Source organism: Chiloscyllium punctatum, chromosome 24, assembly GCF_047496795.1.
Source record: "Chiloscyllium punctatum isolate Juve2018m chromosome 24, sChiPun1.3, whole genome shotgun sequence".
In the NCBI taxonomy this organism is placed as follows: domain Eukaryota; kingdom Metazoa; phylum Chordata; class Chondrichthyes; order Orectolobiformes; family Hemiscylliidae; genus Chiloscyllium; species Chiloscyllium punctatum.
Window position 1 is genome coordinate 78,728,729 of NC_092762.1, and position 20,653 is coordinate 78,749,381.

General features: G+C 43.5%; 1 protein-coding gene across 2 annotated transcripts in view; it reads left to right on the forward strand.

Annotated features, from left to right (window-relative positions):
- The window catches only part of LOC140494726 (ephrin-A5-like), a 374,348-nt gene that overhangs the window by 302,950 nt on the left and 50,745 nt on the right, over positions 1 to 20,653 (forward strand). For both annotated transcript variants that reach the window (XM_072594265.1, XM_072594266.1), the window contains one exon: positions 15,578 to 15,870. In XM_072594265.1, coding sequence (XP_072450366.1) covers positions 15,578 to 15,870 — 293 coding nt within the window. The remainder of the gene's footprint in view (positions 1 to 15,577; positions 15,871 to 20,653) is intronic.

Sequence of the window (20,653 nt, forward strand, 5' to 3'; positions counted from 1 at the left end):
GTGTTGTCTATCTAAGGATCCTTGGTGAGCGCTGCAGTCCATCTTGTAGATGTTACACACTGCTGCTCCTGTGTGTTGGCCACTCAGGTAAACTTTTTTGTCCTGGATGGTGTCAAGCTTCTTGAGTCTTGGTGGAGCTGAAACCTTCCAGGCAAATGGAGAGTATTCCATCACACACCTGGCTTGTGCCTCATTGATGGTGGACAGGCTCTGGGGAGCCAGACATGAGTTACTCATATCTTTTAGGAGAAAGTGAGGTCTGCAGATGCTGGAGATCAGGGTTGACAGTGTGTTGCTGGAAAAGCAGGAGAATCAACGTTTCTGGCCAGAGCCCTTCATCAGCCCTTCATCATACCTATATCTTTTGACCTACCTACTTATATGGCAGAACAAAAAAAAAGAACCGCAGATGCTGGAAATCAGAAACAAAAACAGAAATTGCTGGGAGAACTCAGGAGGCCAGAAAGCATTTGTGGAGAGGAAGCAAAGTTAACTTTTGGGGGTCAGTGACCTTCCTTCAGAACCTTCAGTTTCTGTTTTTGTAATTCTTGTCCAGGTCAGTTTGTGATCACTGGTAACTCCCTTGTCGTGGTGTGAGGTGTGTATGGGTGAATGATAGTTATTAGAAACAGGCGACTTCAGGATGAAATCTCCAGAAATCGGTCCAACCAGACTTGGCAACCCTGGGTCAACACACATGTAACTCCTTTCCTAACACTGTTACAAACGTATTTACCACTGCCCCTTCCCTGCCCCAGACTTCAGTGATTCAGAAACTGTCTCTCAAAGTCAGAAACTGTCTCTCAAAGGCAATTAAATACAGGCAATAAATACTGCCCTTGCCAGCAATGTCCACATCCCATGAACAGACAAAATAGATCTAAGTTCAGACTCCTTTAAACGAACATAAAACTTGAGGAACAATTCAGCCTTACTGCACCATTCAATAAGGTGATCAGTTACAATCACAACTCCATTTTCCTGTCTGCTCAGCACCAAAAAGCCTGTAGGCTCTTGTCTATTAAAAAGAAATCAAGAGTTGGCCTTAAACGAATTTAATGAATTAACATCAACTGTCTTCAGGGGTAAAGAATTCTACATGTTAACAGGCTCTGAGAGAAAGGAGATCTCCACATCTCCACCTTAAAATGGAGATCTCTTGTATTTGAAACGAAGTCTTAGCCCTTTCCAACTTGAAATACAGTCTTTGACATATTTAAGAGTAATAGTCTTGTGCAGTCTTCATAGAATCAAATCGTAGAATCCCTACAGTGTGGAAGCAGACTATTCAGCCCATCAAGTCCACACCAACCCAACAAAAAGTATTCTACCTAGACCTACCCATCCCTACCCATGGCAAACCCACTTAAGCCTGGACGCAGGGCAATTTTGATTGGCCAATCCACCTAGCCTGCACATCTGTGGACTATGGGAGGAAACCAGAGCACCCAGGGGAAACCCACACAGACACTAGGAGAATATGCAATATGCACACAGACAGTCACCCGAGAGTGTAATCAAACCCACGTCCCTGGTGCTGTGAGGCAGCAGTGCTAACTGCTGAGCCACTGCGCTGCCGTTATTAAAGCTAAAAATTGATTCATCACAAAAATAATTTACTCAGACGCCACAAGTTTTCAATCACTGTAAATGATTTTACCAAAGCTATATTTGACCAATTATTGTTTTCATTGTTGTACACTGGTCAGTTTTGAAGTAGGTTAAGCACTTTTCACATTTTATACATTTTTGAAAATGTGATTTTGCCTCTAAGGAAAGCAGTTTAACTTAAAGAACCCTTCACAGGCTTGAAAATGGCGGAAACTTGCCTTGTTTTAACAGTTGGCTCTAGGGACACAGAACGTCTTGTAAGCAAGGCTTGCTCGAAGCAAGATTGTTTTCAAGGTGATTGTGGAAACTCAGTTTACATGCGACATAACTTGCACTTCAAATTTATCAATCTTTTAGGCTGGCTTGTCTGATTTCCGGCAATGGTGGTGCGGAAATTCTGGGTCTGTACAAACAGACAGACAGACAATTACAGGTACGTGCAAGTAATGCCCATGAGGAAAAACTGCTTTGTAAATAATTGCTCGATCATTAGCCAGCTGGAATTGATTTATTACCGAGCAAATATCTGCCAATGACATATTGTTTGAAAGTGAGTGGGATGGCGTTCACCAGCTGGACTGTAGACTTTATTCTGTGGAAAAAGACGTCTTTCAGTGTTTTCCTAGTCAAGGTTCATGAGCAGACAGCCCTGTGAAAATGAGCTGTGGTTCAGCAGAGGCCTACTCGCCCCCTTGGGGTAACAAACCCCAGCATCATTCAGTGTGCAGACGTCTGTATCTTCACCTGCCAAGGACTTCTCTGGGTTAAAAGTTACTGTTGAATAGAAAGACAGTTGCATGTAAGTAGAAGTGCTGACCCAAAAGGCTAACAGGAACTTGAGGCGTGCCTTATTCATGTTTGGCTTCCATTGAAATTCCTGGAAATGTTTCTGTTTTTTTCTCCTTGCAGGGTAGGAATCGGCTGGTTAAGGGTCAGAAACAAGACATGTACTTTCTCAAAGTGCTTGTCTCAGACAGAAAGAATACATTTTTTCAAAAAAGAAAAATAAGTCATTGTGAAAGGTCAGTCAGGGCTGTACACTCTCGAGTTGAGCTACCATAATTCCACAAAGCTAGCCCTCACTCAAATATAAGGCCCATACACATTGCTCTTCAGGTCAATGGCTCACAAACGCTCTGTCTGTGGGCAACTTTGGTGGGCAAAAGATGCCCCTGGACTACCTACTGTGCCTACCTCACCTGCTTTCACCTCTACAGCAAAATGATCCAGTGGAAACAATGAGAAGAACAATGCAGCTTTTGATGAGTTACCATATCTGTTCTGTGTGTGCTCCACATTTTGCTAATTCTTCTTCAGGGTATCACTGGCCAATTGAGGGTCAGATTGGATTCCCTACAGTGTAGAAACAGACCCTTCGGCTGAACAAGTCCACACCGACCCTCCGAAAAGTAACCCTTCTGGCTAATGCACCGACCACTATGGTAAACTTAACACGGCCAGTTCACCTGACCTGCACGTCTTTGGATTGTGGGAGGAAACCGGAGCACCTGGAGGAAACCCACGCAAACAAGGGGAGAATGTGCAAACTCCACACAGTCGCCTGAGGCTGGAATCGAACCTGGGACCCTGGTGTTGTGAGGCAGCAGTGCTAACCACGGAGCCACCGTGCCACCCCACCGATTTGGTTAACTTAGTTAGCCGGGTGACTGGTTTGCAGTATAGAGAAATGTTACCAGTGCGTGTTCAATTCCCACACTGGCTGAAGTTACCAAGAAGGACTCTCCTTCTCCCCTCACATGAGGTGTGGTAGCCCTCAGATGGAGCCACTACCACCAGTTGCGTCTGTCTCTCTCCCAGCAAGCGAGCAGGATGGTGACTTTACCTTTTATCACTGGCAAGATCAATATTTACTAACAAATGTCATTAGCCCCAAAGAACCGTCAATACATGCATGGTGTGGTTAAGTAGGACTTCCCAGGATCATAAGCCTAAATCGTCTTCCAATTTTACTCTGATGATAGGTATTGATTGAGAGCTATGCTCTCGTTCACTGTGGAACCATTGACGGTTTTATGGCGGAATTCCTACACTCAATCAGAAACACATTTACAACTTCCCTCTCCATCACAACAAAGTGTCTATGACCCCACTTAACTGATCCCATGCCTAATTAATATGGAATGGCCCGATTGGATAATTCACAAGAGCATCTGTTTTTAACTAATTCTGTGAAAGTGAATATTTCTGTTTTCAGGTGACTTACGGTAAAATTATAAATTTGATGATTTATTCTCATTTATTCATCACTTGCTTCCCACATAAAAGAAAGGGCACTCCCAAACTGAATATGCAAACTTTATTGGCAGCATGCATAGCTAATGAGGTATTGCTTGCTGTAGTTACTGCAATCCACAATGTTCATTTGACAAAGCTTTTGATCATAGTCGAGCTCTTCAAGAGGATAACTGTGCTGCATTTAAAATAATGAATAGAGGTCAATGCACTGAAAGGAGACAGTGTTTAAAGTGTGCTGGCCTTCAGGGTCTCCCCTCTTGTGTAATGGTGTGTTGGAGAATGAGCTTTGCATCTGGGATTTCCCACTTGGGGAATTCTGAATTTAAACCATCTTTACAAAAGCATCAAAGAGTCAGCTGCCTTGAGGAGGGGAGTGGGGCATTGGTTGGGGCAGGGGGAAGAGAATTAGAAAGAACTTGCATAAATGGCATATCCTCAGGATATCCCAGAGGGCTCACGTCCAATTACTTGCTGCTGGATTGTAGTTAGCATTTGCTATGTAGTGAGCACAGTGGCTAATCTGTGCACTGCAAAGTCCCACATAGAAGATAATTATCATTGAAATTCCTTTTGGTGTTGTTGGTGAGGGAGGTATGTTATTGAAGACACCGGGAAAGCATTCCCAGACAGTGCCCTGAGATCTTTAAAGTTCATTCGAATTGGCAGACATTAAAAAAAACACAAGAGCAATAGCTTGCAATGTTGGAAAACTGGAATTCAAAACACAAAATGCTGGGAATACTCAGCAGGTCTGGTTGTATCTATGGAGAAAGCAACATTGCAGGTTGATAACCTTTTGTTAAAATATTAAAGATTCCTTAGTTTAATATCCCAATGAAGCAATTGAATTTCTAACAATGCACTTGCATCTGCGCTGAAATGCTAGTGTAGCTGATGTACTTAAATTCTGAGAGAGAAGCTTTGATCTTGCAAACATGGCCTGGAGCAAAGTGGCCTATTAACCAAGTCGATTTAGTGTTCAAGGACAAAGGGCAGTCAACATTGCTTGTACCCAGCCAACTCCTCGTTATTATTGGAAACCACGGAACAGCCTGTCCTATCCATTACCTTTTGTACATTTTGTTTTCTTAAAAATCCATGAAATTAAGAGGATAACATGAAAATTGGCTGATCTTTATTTTTCAGCATGGGAGGAATAAAACATTGACTTATTTCTCATCTGAACACCCACTTTACATGGCAGCACCACCCACCTGCACGTTCCCCTCCACATTGTCCTGACTTGGAAATATATTGCTGTTTCTTCATAGTTGCTGGGTGATAATTCTGTAACTCCCTACCTCAGAGCACAAGGACTGCAGCGTTTCAAGAAGGAAGCTCAGCAGCATCTCCTCCAGGGCAGCTAGGAATGGTCAATAAATGCTGGTCCAGTCAGTGATGTCTCCATCCCATGAATGAATCAAAAAAGCCAAGGGTAACATTGGCCAACATTCAGCTCTTTGAGATGCACTAGTGGGAAGATGACATGAAGGTGGAAAGCAGTGATAGTGGATCTCTCGCTATTCACACTGTCCAACTGTTTTCTTTTCCATTAAAGTCAACGACAGGCTGATCCATTCCCTGAAAGTGAAAATTACCATATTTTGCACTTCTCCCTCCCCTTTCAACTTAGGGCAGCACAATGACTCAAAGGTTAGCACTGGTGCCTCACAGCACCAGGCTGGGTTTGATCCCAGCCTTGGGCAGCTGTCTGTGGAGCGTTTGCTCATTCTCCCCTTGACTGTGTGGGTTTCCTCCAAATACTGTGGTTTCCTCCCACAGATCAAAGATAAGCAGGTTAAGTTACCGGGATGGGGTGGGCCTGGGTGGAATACTCTTCAGAGGATTGGTGCAGACTCAATGGGCCAAATGGCTTCTGTTAGCATTGTAGGGGTTCAGTGATTCCAAATAATATGGAAAAGGATGGGTGGGTCTGGCAGCCTGGTGTTAACAAAACAAAGTAATGCATTAAAAAAACACCTATTACATGTACATGATCAGAATGCACTCTGTAATGAACTGTACTGTGGCCGACTAAGTTGATTTGTGTTTACAGAAATGCTTTGCATCACCTATGCCAAAGAGCAGGATGTATAGTCGCACAGAGGGAATTAACTGCTTTAGCTTGCAGTCTTTTCTTCTTGTTGGAGAATTTGACAGCTGTTTGGGGTGCCTTGTTGATCCTGTAATCCAATTATGTTTCTGCAGCTGCCAATCTTCCTTGATGTTAATGTATGTGTGGATGAATAAATTACAGGAGACTCTTTGCAAAGGGAATCCTTTTTTAAATCAGTTCTGCATTCCTCGTCTCACCAGCTCTCAGCAGGCAGGGCTGCCATCTTTGGTTGAGTGGTCTGATCACATAAGGCCCTGCCTCAACCCTTTCTCACCATAGTGGAGACGATGGCCTAGTGGTATTATCATTTGACTATTAATCTAGAGCCTTGTGCAATGCTCCGGGGATCTAGTTTCAAATCCCACTATAGCGATGATGCAATTTGAATTCAATTAAAATCTGGAATTAAGAGTGTAATAATGATCAGGACAACTGTTGGAGGGGGTAAAGACCTTCAGGGAAGGCAACTGCCACTCTCACCTGGTCTGGCCTCCATGTAACTCCAAGCAATGTGGTTGACTCTTAACTACCCTCTGGGCAATTGGGGATGGGCAATAAATACTGATTGTAGCCAGTGATATCCTCATCCTATGAATTAAAACAAAATGTCACTCAAACCACAGCCTTTGTATGCCAATTGGAAAGTGAATGGATATTTCATGAACAGGTTAGACGTGCAGAGACAGAATATCGAATAGCCATTTGTGCTGTCTCTGAATCTTGTATAACCAGCAATCAGGATTGTTAAAACAAAATAGGGAGAGTTACAATATTTGGAAATCCCCTCTTCCTTCCAAGGAAGAGTTGTCTTGGAGTTGCTTCATAAACAGAGGGCATTGAGTACAAAAGTGGAAAAAAAGTTTTTGGACTTTAATGAAGTTAAAAATCACACAACACCAAGATATAGTCCAACAGATTTATGTGGAAGTATGAGCTTTCGGAGGGCCGCTCATTCATCAACTAGCTTCCTGGCAGGTAGTTGACGAAGGAGCAGTGCTCCGAAAGCTAGTGCTTCCAAATAAATTTGTTGGACTATAACCTGGTGTTGTGTGGTTTTAACTTTCTCCACCCCAGTTCAACACCAGCATCTCCACATCAGGCCTTTAATGAGGCAGTAGATAGATCACAACTAGAGTCTCACATCCAGTTCTCATCACCTCACTTTGGGAACAATCTGTGCAACTTGAGAGAATGCCAGAATGGCTCTAGTGATGTGAGATTTTAGATATAACCCAAGGTCAAGTTAAAGAGACTGGGGCTGTTCTCCTTGGAGCAAAGAAATTGAAGTGAGGTTTGATAGAAGTCTTCAGATTTATATGAGATAGACGAAACAATGATGAGGCTGTTGGCAGATGAGGTCAAGGGCACTGCTTCCTCACCTGTTTTCCCTTTGTGACCCAATTCTGAGGCTTGAACGTTATTGTAACCGCCTCGCTGAGAACCGTGAGAGCTGATGCACTGCTGTACAGCTGTCACCACTTGGTTATGTTGGCCATTGCTCTCTCAGAGCTCATGACGGCTGTTTGGGCCTCCAAGGACTGTGCATGGCAGGGGCTTACAGAAGTCAATGCCACAGTTGGCGTGCCAATGTTGATCACCATGTGTGATACAGTCACTTTGTCTATAAAGCGATAGTCACGTTCCTGTGCATCCCTGGGCTAAACAAGAATCATGCAATAGAAATTACACCTCAAGTGTTGGCGATGCAATCGCGCTATAGCCAACACATGTTTTAAGAGTTTGCACTTTAGAAACAGCTAGGAGAAAGTGAGAGCTGCAGATGCTGGAGACCAGAGTCGAGAGTGTGGTGCTGGAAAAGCGTAGCCGGACAGGCAGCATCCGAGGAGAATCAATGCTTCAGAATTCCTGAAGGCTCCTTATGCCCGAAACCTTGATTCTCTTGCTTCTCGGATGCTGCTTGACCTGCTATGCTTTTTCAGCACCACACTCTCGACTGTAGAAACAGCGTCCCCATTCATCAACGCATTATAGTGAATTCATGTTGAAAAACGTGCGTTATGGCAGAACGATCCATACGTTGGAATAGCACAGGACGTAGCCATACAGCTAGAGGGACTGTCTCTTATGACCCACTTGGGCAACCAACACCCACTTTAGTCTGGGCGTGGGGTGGGGGGGGGGGGGGGCATAGATTTAAGATTTTGGGCAAGAGATTCAGGTGTGATTGTAAAGAGTTTTTACACAAGCAGGGGTGTTAATCTGGAACTCAAAACCCATGAGGCTGGCAGGAGTAAAAACTATCAATGATTGCAAAATGAAATTCAGCATTGGAAGGAAATAACCTTGCTGGCTATGAGGGTAGATTGGAGGAATGAGGCTGGCTGGATTGTACAGAAAGCCAGCATCTGTGGCAGGGTGACTCTGTGACTGGGAGAACAGTCATTGGTTCTGGCAGGCAAGGTAGGAGGATGTCTGTTCTCCTGCACTGAAGCTCACATGCTCTGAGCATTGAGACAGGTTGCATGTAAAGAGGTTGTCATCTGAGTCTGATCCTTCTATGATCAAGTTGAGGGAGGGACTGTAGGGATGAACACAGGAGGCAAGGGAGTCTCCCAACATATAATCAACAGAGATGGAGCTTCCTGGCCACCCCTGACTACATGTTGATGCATTCTTCTATTTGGCATTTGTGTGGCCTGGATTTTAAAGAGAGAGGGGTGAGTAAGGTATGTGTGAGCACCATGCTTCGGCTACTCTGAGCTTCATTGTGGCACGTGGTTACCAGAAGGGCATAGGGAACACTTCAAGGAGATCCCCAAAGTTACCATTCCCACTGACTGGTCCGAATCTCTAGCTCAACAAGATGGACAAGATGCAACTGCCAAGGTGCCAATCATCTCGAGCATCTCGGAGAGGCCCAAATGTAGGCCAGTTGGAAGTCGAGGAAAGACCAACCCACTCATCTATCTCTTCAAATACCACCTGCCTCAGGCAGGGTGTGTGGTTCCAGCACTGAACTGATTGGTCACCACAGGACCCACAACCTCAGAGTGGCGGACAGTCATCCTGGTCTCAAGGGATGGCCTAAAAGACAGCAAGAGTTCTGTGGCAGGAAGCCATAAGGCCGATGCCTGGCAGTTTGGTAACAAGGGAGTGGAGGTGTAGAGGGGATCTCAGTTGAAGGAGGCCTAGCGTCACAATCAGGATAGTAGCATAGTCTGTGGAAAGGGAGGCCCAAAGATGGAGTTCAGAGCAGGGCTCAGTTCCACAAAGGCATCCCGAAAATGAAAACCCGAAAGGCTTACCCATCTGGTCATCTTTTAGTTCACAGTCCCCTTTCCTGACTGGCTCGGCCTGCAGTGGGAGGCAACCATCAGTGCTGAGGCTCCATCTGGAAGGTGGGATTGTTCCTGGTGGTGCAGTCAGACTGAGATCCCTTCACCTACACAGCACAAGCAAGACTGGGGGGATTGTCTGTCCTTTATTTGACGGGACTGACAGAGCAAGACTACACTGGAGTCAGTCAATGCCAAAATTTCCCCTACAGTCATCCGAGGAAGTAAGTCGGGTGAATATAGTTGCAATGCAGATCAGAAATGATCTCACTACATGGCAGAACAGACCTGAGGGTGAGTTGGCCCTGTTGAGAAAGGCCCCTGTATTAGCCATCTCACTAGTTGAGTTCCAGGTTAGAAGATCCATGGTTCACCTTTCTCACCACATCACCAATTAAGTGGACAATTAGCAGCCATGTAAGGGTGTCAGATTGCCGCCTCAGTGAGTGAGAAAGATGGCTAGCTTCCTGACTACAAAACCGGGGTAACTTGCCTGCCAGGTTGGGGAAGAGCAGAGAGGTGAGTGGTGGTCACCAAATTGCCCCCAATGTTGGGACAGTCAGAGGTACAGATGGAGCTCAAAGGGGCAGCCTTTGAATTTAAGAACAGTTCCCATAGTCACTAGTGACTTCACTTCAGGAGAAACATATGTAGAGAGTGGTTAGAATGTGGAACTTGCAGGGGATGGTTGAGCCAAAAGGAATAGATGCGTTTAGAAGGAAACTAGACAAGTTCATGAGTGATTAAACTTACAGAGTGTTACACTGATAAGGTTTGATGATTCTGAATGGAATGAGGCTTGAGTGGAGCAGAAACACCAGTGATGCACTCTCCATTTGGGCTAAATGGCTTGTTCCTATGTTGTAATTTTAGTGGACTTTACGCATTTAGTTTAAGCACATTCACTGGCAATTTAGAGGGTGCAGAAGTGAGCTGTCAAATGGATAGTTTTGCACAGCCATTTGCAGATGGCCAGACATTTAAGTGCGAATACCTCAACCCTGTGTTTTCCTTGTGGTTTGCTGTAATGCATTTTGCAAATGACCATGTAACCACTGCTCTCAGTGGTTTGTGTCTTTGTTTGTTCAGTAATGTAACACTTGTTCCCAGTCAACCACAATGTTGGCATTGCTTCACAATGATAGATCTGATGCAGACAAGTTAGTGTTTTTTTTGAACTCCCCATCCTTTTCCTCCCTTGCCCTCCTGAAAAGGCTTTGGAAAAGCCTGTGAAACTGACGAATGAGACGTACTGCTCCCACTTGTTCTCAAACCATCTTCAAAATTGAACCCCATGACAACAGGATATTCATTTCCAAGTGTGGCTGGGTTTTTGCTTTAACTGTTTTAGCTTTCTTCTGGGAACTCCTGCAGCAGCCCATCCAAATGGACAATGCAGTGAGCGTCAGTGGGTTATTTGACAATGGGCAAATATCTTCTACCATCCCACAGAAGGTTTTGTGCCGGTGGGTGTGGGGACAGTGTGGGTTGTGAATGGGAACCCTGTCACCTTTCCACCCCTACCCCAGTCACGTCCTTAGCAGGAAGGTTTGTAGATGGCTTTCCCACATCACTGCCATTGAGGCCCTTAAGTGGGCAACTTTTACCAATCCAAAAGCCTACCCCCACCGCTGCTGGTGCTTAAGGGGGACAGGCAAGTTCTGTGGGCCAAATGGCAGGGAACAAGTGTGGTTTTGGGTTAGCACAGGGTCAGTGTGTTGAATGGCCCGTTCAGACTGCACTATATGAACAACAAACAAGAACTGAAAGAACTGCAGATGCTGGACATTAGAAACAGAGACAGAAATTGCTGGAGAGGCTTAACAGTTCTGGCAGCATCTGTGCAGAGAAATCAGAGTTAACGTTTCAGGTGCAGTGACCCTTCCTCAGAACTGATGGAACAAGGGTATGCCACTCAGCCCTTCAAGCCTGTCCCACCATTCAATAAGATCATGGCTGATCTGATTTTAACCTCACCTCTACATTCCTGCATATCCTGATAACCTTTCAGCCCCTTGGTCATTCAAAAATCTATCTATGTCTGCCTTAAAGACTCTCCATCCACTGCCTTTTGAGGAAGGGAATTCCAAAGACTCTCAAATTTCAGAGAAAAAATGTTTTTCATATCTGTCGTAAATGGGTGACCCCTTATTTTTAAACTTTAATCTCTGTTTCTAGATTCTCCAACAAGAGGCAATGCCCTTTCAACATCCACCTGGTCAATTGTGTTCCAATTACTTCACTTCCAACTCTTCTAAACATTTTTATTCTCTTGCGGAACATGGAGTCACTGGCTGGGCCAGCACTTATTACCCATCCCTAGTTGCCCTTGAGAAGGTGTAGTGGGGAGATGATACAGGCCTAGCTTGGCCTAATTTTCTTTTGTTTTACAAAGGACATATATTATTTGAACATAAGTGTGGAGCCTAAAAAGCAAACAAAGATAATGGAAAATTGAAACACATTTAAGTGGCTGATCCACACAATGAAAGCAATTTGTTATTGTCCTGGATTTGCTTTGTTTGAGCCTGTGATTTCAATTGAGTGCTGACAGCTCTCTCTGAACGCCTGGCTTGGATAAAGTAACCCAAAAAACTTTTGACCTCAGGTGCAAGAAGCTCAAACACATTTGTATTGGTTTAAAAAAAAGGAAAGGAAGTCTTGGGTTTGTTTATATTGTGTCTTGCATGACCCAAAGAATTTTGAAGCCAATGAACTGCAGTCACTGTTGGCATGGTCGTCAGCTGTTCCTTGATTGGAGGATGATGTTCAATTAGGATTGTTCATTTCCACCACATGTCACCATCTGACTTTAGACGAGCAAGAGGCTGGAAGAACACAGCAAGTCAGGCAGCGCCAGGAGATGGAGAAGTCAACGTTTTGGATGCAACAGTTCGTCAGGAACTCTCCAGCTCCTGATACTACCTGACCTGCTGTGTTCTTCCAGCTTCCTGCTTGTCTGCCTTGGATCCCAACATTTTTTCGTCACCATCTGACTGGCGAAGATGACATCATTGTTGTGATGGAGGAAACAACAGGAGCCAATTTGCATATTGTGAGAGCTCCCAAACAGCTCAATTTCGGTTTGTGGAATAAATATTAAAGGGGCACCCCAGCATACCTTTCCAGTTCCTCTTCAGAATAGTACAGTGGATGTTTTACACACAGCCACGAGATTGGATAGGTACATAGATTTTAAAAAGTTTTAGAGGGATAGATGGACGAGTTCAATTTACGAAACCTCGTTGGCATGGACAAGTTGGGCCGAAGGGCCTGTTCCGTGCTGTGTACTTCTATGATTCTATGATAAGTTAGCATCTTAATTTAACATTGCATCTGGATGGCAGCATCTCTGCCAAAGGCAGCATTCCCTCGGCACTATGCTGAAGTGTTAGGCGAGATTATGGGGTCAAACCTCTGGAGTGGTGCCCTGAATTCACAGCTTTTTGGAGGTGGAGAGCAGAGTTCTCCCAAATGAGCTAGGGTTGGCACGTGGGATATTTAATCACCATTTAACACCTCAATTCACCGGAACACTAGCAAACCTTTCTTTTATTTTGCTGTAAGGAAAATTTTGCAAAACTGATTGCAGGCGAAAAGAAGTCAGAGTGTTAATGTCATTCAGGTAATGCATGATGCATTTGTGAATAGTTTATGCCCTCTGGCCATGTGTTTGGAAACAAATGAGAAAAGGTTTTGCCAAACAGTGTAATAAAGACAGCTGCCTCTTAACATTAGCAGCTTGCAAGTGCTTTGATTTGGTGAAAGCTTTAATGTGATATATTAAAACTCTGTACCTGAAATCCCAAATGACTGCACGTGTACTGGGCCATCCCATCGGAAGAAATTAATTGAGCTTGATACAAAATGTGCCCGTATCCCACAGCTGGCACTCCAGTGCCCACCCACTATTTCCACCTGGTCTTTGGGCTACACTGGGAGACTCTTGTCACGTCATTTATTCCGTCTTCAATCAATTTGCTTCCGATATTATGCTTCACATCTGGTGCCCGCTAATTGACTTATACAAAAATAGCCTCTATGTGACCTCTCGGCCTTGAATTTGTAATTGGGAGGTGTTTGCAGCAACTGGAAACAAGGCTGGAGAATCACACCTGCACTGTGTGGGAATCTAGTTTCTCTGCCAGGAGCTAGCATAGATACATAAACTTGACCCACCTCTTCAAACTCAATAGATACTAAGCCATATGTACTCCCAGAGTCTGTGCCTGATGTAATAATGTGTGCATAACCTTGCCTGACTATACTCACACTCCCCCTCTGGCCTTTCTTTCATTTAATGCAATTGCTTCTATCTTTAGCGGGAATGGGATTTTAAAATTGCATGATCAGCCGTGATCATATTGACTGTTGGCACAGGCTCAAAGGGCTGAATGGCCTCCTTCTGCACTTGTTTTCAATGATTCAACCACCTATTGTCCCAACAGGAAAGCTGTAAAATCTTTGTTGAGCAAGTGCTTAAAAGAGGATGCCTGGGGAATTTTATTTAAGTCTTTTCCCTTTAACAGCGCAAGGGATAACTTACTCGATTCAGATGCTGCATGCGTAATAAATGTTTTTACCTGGTCAGGTCTACCTATCTGTGAAGATGAGGTTGAATTAGCCTATGTAATTAATTCACTGCTGGAGCAAGTCAGCATTGGCCTCGTATCCCTCATTTAGTAAGATCACAGAATGATGCAATACAGATGGGGCATTTCAGCCTAAGGTGGCTCTTTTGAAGAATAATCTTTTTATTTAAATTTCTTTTCCGGAAACCTGCACCTTTTTTCTCCTTCAAATATCTATCCAGTTACTTTTTGAAGACCACACTTAAATCTGTGTCAAAACAAACACATGAAGCATACTCCATGTGTAGGCCATTCAGCCCATCCAGCCTGTTCTGAAATTCACTAAGACCGTGACTGAACTGATTGTATTCTCAATCTACTCCTATTAAACTTTCAACCCCTTGCTTAACAAGACTCTATCTCCCTCTACCGTAAAATATTCAAGGGGTACGTGTATGGAATGAGCTGCCAGAGGGTGTGGTGGAGGCTGGTACAATTGAAACATTTAAGAGGCATTTGGATGAGTATATGAATAGGAAAGGTTTGGAGGGATATAGGCTGGGTGCTGGCAGGTGGGACTAGATTGGGTTGGGATATCTGGTCGGCCTGGACGGGTTGGACCGAAGGGTCTGTTTCCATGCTGTACATCTCTATGACTCTATGGCTCTATGACTCTGCTTTCACCACCTTTTCAAAAAGAGATTTTCAAAGGCACATGACCTTCTGAGAGAAAAAGAACAGCCAAATCTCTGTTTTGAATAGGTGAACCCTTAAGAACAGTGGCTCCTAATTCATCAAAGGTTATCTCACCAAAGAAAACATCATCTACCCTGTCAAGAACGTCAGGATCTTATATTTTTCAATAAACTTGCCTCTTACTCTTCTCGCTCCAGCAGATACAAGCCTAGCCTGTCTAGACTTTCCTCAAGACAAGCTGTAAACCTTCCCTAAACTCTCTCCAATGCATTTACACCCTTATTTAAGTAGAGAGGGCAATACTGTGTACAGCCCTACCTATTAAGTCTCTCCAATGCCCCATATGACTAAAGCATAAACTCCCAACTTTTGTATTTAATTCCCCTCATAAAAATGATATTTTTTCTATTGACTTGCTGTGTCTTCATAATAATTTTTTCACTTTTGAATTCCATGTTTTTACTAAATTTAAGTTTCACCATCTCTGATGGGATTTGTACACATATCCCCAGAAAATAAGCCAGAATCTCTGAATTACTTGTTCAATTCAGCACATTTTGAAGCATATCACTTGGAAGTCATTTTGCTCGCAGCAAAATCTCACAGATGGATATTGTGAGAATGCATTTTAATGGAGCCGGTTGCTTGATAAAAAATTGTCCCAGGACAGCTCTACTGTTGTTTTGTAAAAATAGGCCGTAAGACCGATAGGATTCACCTGAGAGGGCAGATCGAGCATTATTGCATTGCATCTGAAGTACACCACAATTTGGACAGTGCAGCACTCCCTTAGTACTACACTGGAAGGTATAAGTCATGCTACATTTTGGGCTCAAAGCTTTGAAATGCAAATCAAACCCATAACAATTTGACCAAGAGGCGATGATATAACCCATGGAACCATTTGGTAGAGACTCAGATCCATTGAGGGGGCAAAAAAACTCAATATCTTCATGGTTTTGCTTTAATAGTTGTGCAGTTTTTTTTCATTCAGTTCATTCTGGTTGCTGAATTGTCTTTCTGAATTTTAGGTTTCACAGAGGGGACTATACAGTCGATGTCTGCATCAATGATTACCTTGATATCTACTGCCCCCACTATGATGCCTCCGTGCCAGAGGAGAAGACAGAGAGCTACATTCTGTACATGGTGAATTTTGATGGCTACAGGAGCTGTGACCACAAGAACAATGGCTTCAAGCGTTGGGAGTGCAATAGGCCGCGCACACCAAACGGCCCACTGAAGTTCTCCGAGAAGTTCCAACTCTTCACGCCGTTTTCTCTGGGCTTTGAGTTTCGACCCGGAAATGAGTATTTTTATATATGTGAGTACACCGCAATGATCAACCGCACAAGGAGGTTAACATAGCAGTTGTTTCAAAGTCTTGGCCACAGGACAGAGGTGTAAACTGGTCAAATAGACAAATCACTGAGGTCAGGCAGGACATCTGCAAACAAACAAGTCAGGGTCTGAACAGTCCCCAGGTAGAGCAGCAGAGACAGAAATATTAAATCATTCAGGAGGCATAAGAAGCTATGACAGAAGGACTTTAATGAAACATTGAGAATGATGGGCTGAATGGCCTTCATTATTCATAACCTATCGTTGTATTCAAAAAGGAATCAGTGGATGATTTGAAATAAGTTTTTGATTGTATGTTTCCCAACCCCTTTTTCTGTTTCTCACCCTGTGATTGCACTGACTTCTTCCCTCTTTATGGCCCATAAGCATTAGCCATCAACTATCATATCATTCAAGGCAACGTCCTTGTTATGCAAGTATGGATTAAGTGTTGGCGGTCCATTGGGCTATTTATGGGAAGGTGGGGTGGGCTAATGTCCGAGAAGGTGGGTTCATAGATCATAGTGTGGAAAAAGGCCATTTGTCCAACAGGTCAATACCGACCATCCAACAAGTAACCCACCCAGACTGTTCCTTTACCCTATTACTCTACATTTCCCATCACTAATGCATCTAACCTACACATCCCTGAACACTACAGGCAATTTAGCATTGCCAATTCACCTAACCTGCACATCTTTGGACTGTGGGAGGAAACCAGAGCACCCAGAGGAAACCCATACAGACGTGGAGAGAACGTGCAAACTCCACTCAGACAATCACTAGAAGCTGGAATTGAACCCAGATCCCTGGCACAGTGAGGCAGCAGTGCTAACCGCTGAGCCATCATGTTGTCAAACAATGCCTGTTATCCCTATTGGAACATCCAACCGAGTGGATGTTGGGTCAGTGCATGGTTTGGGTTCCAGGTTCCAATGCATCCCCCTCAACCCCTTAAACTGAAGACCCCTTTCCAAAATATTCAGGCACATACATTGAGTCATGGCTGTTTGTGCAGGATACAGAGGAGAACAATCAGGATCTGCAGAACTACACCACATCATGAGAGATAAGGAGCGATGGAAAGGCAGAAAACAAAATGGAGGTTCAAAGCCTTAATCAGAAAGAGATGCTTCCATTTGCGAGGCATTTTTGAGTCCCTGTTTGTGTAGAGTGAGTCAGGCTATGGTAAATATGACTGGCTGTTCCTTCAATCTTATAGAAGGCAAGGAGGCACACTGTTATAAATTTATAGCAAAACTCAGCTTGAGAACCCAAAATAAATAAAAAGATAAGAGTCTCTTTTGCCTGCAGGCTGAAAGGTTGATCAAATAAAACAATTAAACAGTGTGAATCCATGTATTCATTCGATTTTCTAGATACGCTGGTAATAATTACTATTGATTATCTCCTCTGCCCTTATTAGTAATCCACGAATGTTTAGAGCACTCATTCAGCGAGGTCCAAACCAATTCCATCGCAAAAGGAACCTGTTGGCAATGTTATCTTGGAATTTGTTACATAAAAGCTCTCTGATGATTCAATATTTTTAGCTTGCTTGCCAAATGTGCCAGAGTATTTTCAGACTCATCCTGTGTTTTCAAAGCTTTTCTTCCCTGATCTGGCAGAGATAAGAATCAAGAGAGACAAATGCTTCAGTCAATCTAATCCTTCAGTTACAAAGACCGAGGAGAGACCAGGGGTGAGGGTGGAGAACTGAGGAGATGTGAGTGGATGTGGGGCTGGCACAGGGGACAGAATCACCGATTTCTGGGAATAAAAGGTGAGGATGGTGAGAGAGGTTCAGGTAAAGGAGGGAGAGGGAAGTGAAAGTGAGAGAGAGACAGTGTGTTGTGGGGATTACGAGAGTGGAAGGTTAAAGTGGGGAGGGGGGGGTGGAACTGCATGGAGAAATGGGGGAGCAGGATTGTGGGTGTCGGCTTTGAGGGAAGGGAAGAATTGAGGAGAAGGGGAACTGAGAAGGGAAGGAGATGCTGGAGGGGAGTGGAGTATGAAGAGGAAGAGGAGTAAAATCAGGGTGAAACCAGAGAAGGCAGCGTGGAATAATGAGAATGGGGGATACGGCTGCCAAGACAGTTTACTCTGCATTCATCAAAACTCATCAGTTTTAATTCCACTCAATAGACAAAATTCTTTCTTAACTTTATTGACTAAGTTGACGAAAGCCAAAAGCATCATAGAGCCATACAACTTGTCCATGCCAACCAGGTCTCCTAAACGAAACTAGTCCCATTTGCCTGCATTTGGCCCGTATTGCTCTAAACCTTTCTAATCCATGTTCCTGTCCAATTATCTTTTAACTGTTGTTAATGTATCCTCCACTACTACTTCCCCTGACAGCTCGATCAATATTTGCACCACCCTCTGTGTGAAAAAGTTGCCGCTCAGGTCCCTTTTAAATCTTTTCTCTCTCACCTTAAACATCTGCCCTCTAGTTTTGGATTACCCTATGCTGGAGAAAAGACTTTGATTATTCACTTTATCTATGCCCCTCGCAATTTTATAAACCTCTAGAAAGTTAACCCTCAGTCGCCGCACTCCAGAGAGTAAAAGTCCCAGCCTATCCTACCTCTCCTTTTAATGTAGATTTTCCAGTCTCTGTAGCATCCTTGCAAATCATTTTTGCACCCTTCCCAGTTTATCCTTCCTATAGCAGGGTGAGCAGAATTATACGCAGTACTCCAAATGTAACCAATGTCTTGCTTTCAAATTAACTGAGGTTATAAATATCTTCTGAAACACTTTCTCCACTGCTTTTTATTCCACACTCTCTTTCTCCCTCATTTTTGTGACACAATGATCAGGAGACGTTAAATACAGATGACTTTTCTGCTGGATTGGCTCAGAGGAACATCCAGGAAAGCGATCTTTAATCCTGAGAGACTGAAAGGGAAATGTGAAGTAATAACCCACACCCTTAGCACCCACAGCCTGAACCACACACAGGGGTTCATAGCAAAAATGTGTTGGGGGCGCAGGGGTGGGGAGAAGTGGAGGAAACCACACCAGAATACCTGGCACACAGCTATAATATGGAGCAGTGATACCATGAGGTGTAACTGAATGTAAATATTCCTTAATTGAAGCACTTACCATTCATTCAGTGAAGTTCCAGACTTCATCTTAGATTGCCTAAAGGCAATTTTTATGTCTGTGCCTCTGTCTATGTGGCTAATCAAATCTTCGACAGTTACATTTAGGTTTCCAATGTTGTCATTTATGCCGTTAGTTGCAGCACCAGCGATCAGCTAGAAATTTAGGTATTGTCACAACATATACAGAAGCTTGATAATTAAAGTGATGAGTCAGGGCCTGTCAGAAATGTTACAACAGAAGTACAATATCACATCAAAGTTTTATGGTGGTAATCTTGCATTCATGAGGGCCAGCACTTACTTGCTGACAATGAAAATAAAATGCAGACATTTGAATTGTAGATTTCAATATGAACAATCCACAAAATAAACTTCAAGGCACATTGCAGCACATTATTAAAGCATCACATTAACAGAAGACTGGATCGAGTCAGCCGAAGTACCTGCTTGAATTGACCTCATTCTCCTATTCGCAAGGCATAGTGGAAGGAAAAGGTGCTTTTAAGTAGCAGTAGATGGTGGAGGTGTGGAGGTTATGACAGGACTAGACTGGGCTGTGGTTCCCTCAATGTTTGGATATCTTTCCAAGACTTGCATCTTAGCCATATCGATGAAGAATGCCAAACTGGGAAAGATGCAACACCTTCAGTTGGAGAGAGTAAGGAGAACCAGATGCATGCTCAGCACATAATACACAGAGATACAACACAACACACAAACATACACTCTTATTAATGTATTCATTCAACACTGGGCAATTGGTGTGATTGTTTAAATCATTTTTTTCTTCGTTTCCCTAATCTGCAATATTTCCTGTTCCTTTATTTCTTTGTCTCTGTGAATTCTGTTACACCAACATGATTCTGGTATGTCTCCATTTATTGCCTATCACCACCATCTCAGAGAATATATTGGTTGGCCTTCACTTCAAGCCATTACAGTCCTTGTGCTCAGGGTACTAGCTCAGGAATTCCAGCATTTGGATCCAGCCACTGAAGGGTCTGTTGTTTCTGTGCTGTACTATTCTATGACTCTATAAAAATGATGAGATATGTCCAGGACAGTTTGTGATTTGGATCTGCTCTTGTTTCAATTGGTGGTAAAGATTGAGAAGCTAGGAAATGCTCAATGAGCCAATGTTATACAGTGCTCTGTTCTACTCCTTCCCTGAGTGGCCATTGACCATATTAAAACCATTATAATGAAGGCTGGAGGGCTACATGGCTGGGTAAGAGATCACCTCCAAGCCTGAATCCAGCTTATTGTACATCTGTACTTTCATATTTCCAACAATGGCTCACTAGATGTTGTCAGGCCAATTAATAAGACTCCAGACTGCTATACTTCCTTAACACTGCTTCAGCTTGTATCAATAAGAAACTGAACCAGGGACCTGTTAACTTGTGAAGTTCAGGGACACCAAGCTTGTGACTTCTATAAGCAACTAAAACTGTAGTGACCCTACAGTTAAACTACCCTCTTTCCATAATGGGAGAACAGCCTTGTGCACTGGTAGGACTACAGTGACTTTACCTTTTAGTCACAGGTACAGGAATAGAATCACTTGCAACAGTAAGTAAGTTCCTTTCAGATAGAAAATACTTTTGATCCAAACATTGATTCTCATTGCACTATACCATTTGCTGTTGA